This window comes from Terrapene carolina, unplaced genomic scaffold (genome assembly GCF_002925995.2).
Source record: "Terrapene carolina triunguis isolate 2854851 unplaced genomic scaffold, T_m_triunguis-2.0 Scaffold406, whole genome shotgun sequence".
Taxonomy (NCBI): Eukaryota; Metazoa; Chordata; order Testudines; family Emydidae; genus Terrapene; species Terrapene triunguis.
Genome location: NW_020664757.1, coordinates 3,646,757 through 3,652,396, shown reverse-complemented (window position 1 = coordinate 3,652,396; position 5,640 = coordinate 3,646,757). Strand labels below are relative to the sequence as shown.

Sequence of the window (5,640 nt, the reverse complement as noted above, 5' to 3'; positions counted from 1 at the left end):
CATCAAATCACAAGTACTTTACTGAGACTCTGAATTATAAAACATTGCTTCTAGTTAGCCATTCTAGGCTTGTTTTTTAATTACTGGCCTTGGGACTGGATTCAAGTCAGTACTGTTTCCATGAGTCAAAAGTGTACATTAGTTAAAAATAAAACCGGGGAAATTATATCTGTAAACACTTGACGAAGAAGGTAGTCTATATTTGGCTTGGCTTTAATGTAGTTATGCCCTCTGTGCACCAGGGATGAATTTGGCTTCTGCTAAGTGACCCTGGGCAAATTACTAAACAGCTCCATTGCTCAGTTTCCTTTTCTAGAAATGGATGGATGCAGTGTTAGGAGCAGTAGTTCTTTCATGTCCTGTAAAGTGATTTGGATTTATATAGCACCTTCCAGCCATGGATTTCAAAGTACTGTTAAAACAACCCCTTCTCAGAGGATCTTCTCCAGAAAAGGTTTTGAAAATACCTGCCATTTTGTATAAATGGATGCATTCCAAAGTGTTTGTGTGTGTGTGTGGGGGGGGAGCATGCTCTTGAAGCACCTTTGACAGATAAGAAATAACCATGGCAGGGATGACTTAGTAGTACCCAAAGAGGGGATAAATGCCATCAGAGGCAGATACCTCTCCCTCTTCTTGAACATGGTCTTAAATCTTTATAAGGTTCAGAGAAGCAAGGATTGGGCCAGATAGATACAGTAGAACCTCAGAGTTAGGAACACCAGAGTTACAAACTGACCAGTCAACCACACACCTCATCTGGAACCGGAAGTACGCAATCAGGCAGCAGTCAAGGGTGGGGGGGGAGTACAGTACTGTGTTAAAGGTAAACTACTAAAAAAATAAAGGGAAAGAAGCATTTTTTTCTTCTGCATAGTAAAGTTTCAAAGCTGTATTAAGTCAATGTGTAGTTCTAAACTTTTGAAAGAACAACCATAACGTTTTGTTCAGAGTTATGAACATTTCAGAGTTACCAACAACCTCCAGTCCTGAGGTGTTCTTAACTGTGAGGTTCTCCTTTATTTCCCTGACTCCCAAAGGTGTTTAGGCAGTTAGCAGATAAGAAGTACCCTGCCAGATGGTGGCAATTAGGAATTTTGCTTCTCACATTAATAATTTCTTAAAGACAATATCCTTTTCAGCTATAGACTGTAGCTAGAGATGGAACTCCTTCCCAATAGCTGTATGCCCAGCTATCACTCTCTCCACATTTAAATAACAGAAGTTTTGAGGAGCTATCTTCCCTTCAAGAAGTATGTTATTTCTCTCTCCCTCTCTCTGTCAAAAACCTATTTGCCAAAAGTGAGTAATTCTGTGATCTTCTTAATGTCACCTCACTCCACCACCTTTCTTGTTTATTACCCTTACTCATTATATTGGGCTAGGTCCCAGACCCCCCACCTTGTTCCATCCCTCATGAAGAAGCCCACATTGAGTTAGCCTACTGGCTAACTCAGGCTCACATTCTGGTTCAGATTTTGAAACACTGGAAAGTCTTTGAAGCGTAGCATTAATGGCATATGGGGAGAAGGGGGACCCATCTCCACAAGCGGGACACCTCCTCTTAGAACAAAACTTAGACCCAGACCCTGCAACCACTTATGCAGGTGCTTAATCATAAGCATGTACATTTATGCAGGACAGGGACCTTTACTATGATCAACATAAGAACAGTCACACTGGGTCAGACCAAAGGTCCATCTAGCCCAGTATTCTGTCTTCCAACACTGGCCAATGCCAGGTGCCCCAGAGGGAATGAACAAAATAGGTAATCATCAAGTGATCCATCCCCTCATCCCCAGCTTCTGGCAAACAGAGGCTAGGGACACCATCCCTGCCCATCCTGGCTAATAGCAATTGATGGACCTATCCTCCATGAACTTATCTAGGTCTTTTTTGAACCATTTATAGTCTTGGCCTTCACAACATCCTCTGGCAAGGAGTTCCACAGGTTGACTGTGCATTGTGTGAAAAAATATTTCCTTTTGTTTGTTTTAAACCTGCTGCCTATTAATAGGCATGTTCTTATTCTATTTGCATCATAAACTATTCACATGAGCAGTACTGGGTCAGGATGCAGTGGTGACAGAAAATATTGCTTTGTTAGGCAGATGAATCCCCAGCCTTCCATCATGTAAAATGCCCCATGCTCTAATTATCATCACTGGATTCCCTATTCTTCTTTATTTCAGGATCATCTTTGCAAAGCTGCCTCTTATCTGGGAAGGAGGGACCCTATAGGGGAATCATTTTAAAGTATTATTTAAAATACCTTCTGCTGGGGATGGTGGATTTTGCTGTGCATCTTTCAGTGAGACATTTAAAACCTCACTTATGGTTTGGTTTTATTAACATTCCTCATGCAGATTGCCACAGCCTGAACTAGCCTGGAACTGAAGAGACACGGGGGGAAGGGGATAGAAGGGGGATAGAGGAGCAGCAAGGAATCGTGGAAAAATCAGCAGCCTGCAGGACGCACGTGGTTTCCTGGGGATTTATGAAAACTCCAGAGATCTGCACGCGGTGGAGGGGGGATGCTGGTGGCCATGCCGAGAGCCCAGGTCCCCGCTCAGCGCGTGCTGCTGCGGGGTGCGAGGAGCAGGGCTGCGGGGGGGAGGAGGAGAGAAGGGGAGGAGATCCCAGGACTCTCCCATCTCCTCCTCCTCCCCCAGCAGCAGGTGCAGGATTTCATTCAAAGCTGCCGCTGCGGACTGAGCGGGGGGGGAACTCAGAGCGGGGGTCCCCCTGCGCCCCCAGTCTGGGATTAGAACGGGAGAGGCCAGTGGGGGCGCGACTGAGCGTCGGGGGAGCGGAGCCGGAGCGGGACCGAGGGGAACAGAGAAAAGCTGCGGAGCGGGAGGAGAGGGCATCGCTCGCAGTCCGGGTCCGGGGGGACCAGAGGGACCCACCCCAGAGCGCCTACCCGGATCGGCGGCTTCTTCTGTGCGCTGGGGTCCCCCTCAGCTCCGGGTTCGCCCTCTGCCTTGGGGGCTCCCCTGGCCGCTCTGGGGGTCCCCTCCCGTCCTCTTGGTTCCGTGGGGTCGCTGAGCGCCCCCTCGCGTTGGGAAGGCCCCGGGGCATTGGGGGGGGGGAGGGGAAAACTCCGCTCCCCGTCTCCTTTCTCGAGGTCCGACCCCCGCTCTCCCAAGCCGGACTCTGCCTGCGTTTAGCAGGGCGGAGAGTCTCCCCTCTCGCGTTTCCTTGGGGGTGAGAACCTTTCGCATCTCCATTTTGGGGGTATCGGGTCTCCTGGGCTTGGGGGCGCCCCGGCAGTGAGCGGGGGTCTCCCCTCGGAGGCAGGGAAGCGTCACTCGCTCCTTGAATTTCTGGGGTTGTCTCTACTCCGCGGCGCTGGGGTCCTCTCGGTCCGATTGTGGGGTGACGGGGGGGTTCTCCCCTCACCATGGCCTTCACTTTCGCTGCCTTTTGCTACATGCTGTCCCTGGTGCTGTGCGCTGCCCTCATCTTCTTCGCCATCTGGCATGTGAGTATCCGACACGCCCTCCCCGCCCTGCAACAGCGCCCCGCCCCCAGCCCCCCAAAGCCCGGGACAGGAGCAGCCCCCTCCCCACCACATCTCCCCCTGGCTCCAGGGCAGGGAGATCCGACGCTCCCAAGATCCCGGCCCGGCTCAGCTCCTGGGAGCGCAGGAGACAGCTCAGATCCACAGCCCCACTTCTCCCCTGGTGCTGCGATGAGTCGAGGGGCGATAACAACGAGACGCTGGGAAATGCCAGCCTCGGTGGTGGGTGCGTTTAGAAACGATTCCAGCCAAAGGGAAAGAAACAACCGATGAGCGCGGTGGGGGAGGGGGACGAGGAAGGAAGCGTGTGACAACTGCAGAGGGACACGGGACCCTTGGGCTGAAGGAAATGGGAATTTACAGCACCCTCCGTTTTCCTTCGTGCCGCCGAGACGTGGCCTCTGTTGGCCTGGGCGCTGGTGGAAGTGCTGAGGCCCCGGGCTCAGCGCACGTGGCGTGACTGAGCCATCAGAAGCTGTAGGAGTTAGAGATGCAGGAAAAAAGCAGCAGGGCGGGTGATAGTGGCGCGTGCTTTGCAGAGTAGGAAAGTTAAATCCCGGGGCTTGTCTACACTCAGCCCTGCACTGCCGAGAGTGAAGATCTGCCCAGTGTACAGGGTAAGTAGGACCCTTTGGCTGAAGATAAGGGTAATTTACAGCGCACAGTCCGGGATGCTACAAAGGCAGGAGATGAGCGGAGACAGCCTTTGTTGGCTGAGCAGTAAAGCCGAGGGCCCGACCACTTGTTAAAGACCCCCCGGTACTTCTTGCTGGAGCAGGTGTGCGAACCTTTGTTTCATATCCAAAGCCAATTCGGCTAAAGAGGCAGCCTCAGGATAAAGTTGCCCCTAGAGTTGGGTTTGTATAAAACAAGCTTTTAGGAAGCCAAAGACCAGTACAGTAAAAAGATCCTCAGGATTTTTTAAAAATCGCAATAAGGAGACCTTTGAAAGGCATGTTCCCTGAATGCTGGGCCTGATCCTGTAAAGTGCTGAGCACTCTCCACACCCGCTGACTTTTATGGAAATCAAGGGCGCTCAATGCCTCCGTGTCCGGTTTGGGTCCATTGATCATGCTAATACATAAGAACTCGGAAGTAAAGTGCTAGTCATTTTCATTGTCCAGGAAAGGAGGAATGGTGGAGCATAAATAATGAAGAGTAAATTAGATTGTTTCAATTTTTTCAGTTTTAATAATGTAATGTGTCACTAGTTACATAGATGAGGGCATTTGTGTTAAAATGTTGAATTTATTTAACCTGAGATTGCCCCCTTTCCCCACCATCTTTAATTTTCCAGCAGTTATGGATATGGGGTTCTTCATTTCCTGTCCTAACTGTGTAGCTGTGTGGTGTTAAACAGATTGGGGGGGGGGGTGGAATGCAGGGTGCGTTTCAGTGATGGGTTATAGTTATCCCTACATATAATTTGCCAATCAATTTAAAATTGTTACATGTTTTAGAAGCCTTTGGGATGAAGATGTGCTATATTAATAATAATTAATAATTTCCTTAATGTCATAAAAAGACCTACATTGGGACCAGATAGAATAAAGCAAGTTTACCTGGAAAAGGGAGAAAGCACCATATAGAGCTTATGGAACAGATGTCTGATGGAGCAGGATAGAGGGACTTAGGATTTATTATTAATGAAACATGAGAAGGATAGAGCTGCTAATTTAGGTCTGCTTAAGCATTTCAGGAATATTAAGTGAAAAGATAAACACGTCTATATAGTGAAACAATTTTTGAATCCTAATCATTCTAGGCTAATACAGGTGCAGTAACCAGGTTTCTAAGTGTTAATGCAACTGTAAAAGTTTTGTGATAGGCAGGGCCGGCTCTGGCTTTTTTGCCACCCCAAGCAAAAAAAAAACAAAAAAACCTGCAGGGTGGCTGGAGTGGCAAAGCACACACACACACAAAAAAAACACCTGCAGGGCGGCCGGAGCAGCAAAGCGCGCACGCACACACACACACAAAACACCTGCGGGGCGGCCAGAGCAGAAAAGCGCACACACACACACACACACACACACACACAAAAAAACACCTGCGGGGCAGCCGGAGCGGAAAAGCACACACACACACACACACACACACACACACACACACACACA

General features: G+C 49.2%; 1 protein-coding gene across 2 annotated transcripts in view; it reads left to right on the top strand.

Moving 5' to 3' along the window:
- Positions 1-3,403: 3,403 nt before the first annotated feature.
- CNIH3 (cornichon family AMPA receptor auxiliary protein 3) overlaps positions 3,404-5,640 on the top strand; it is a 69,255-nt gene continuing 67,018 nt past the window's right edge. For both annotated transcript variants that reach the window (XM_024209258.1, XM_024209257.1), the window contains exon 1: positions 3,404-3,484. In XM_024209258.1, the coding sequence (XP_024065026.1) occupies positions 3,404-3,484 (81 nt within the window). The remainder of the gene's footprint in view (positions 3,485-5,640) is intronic.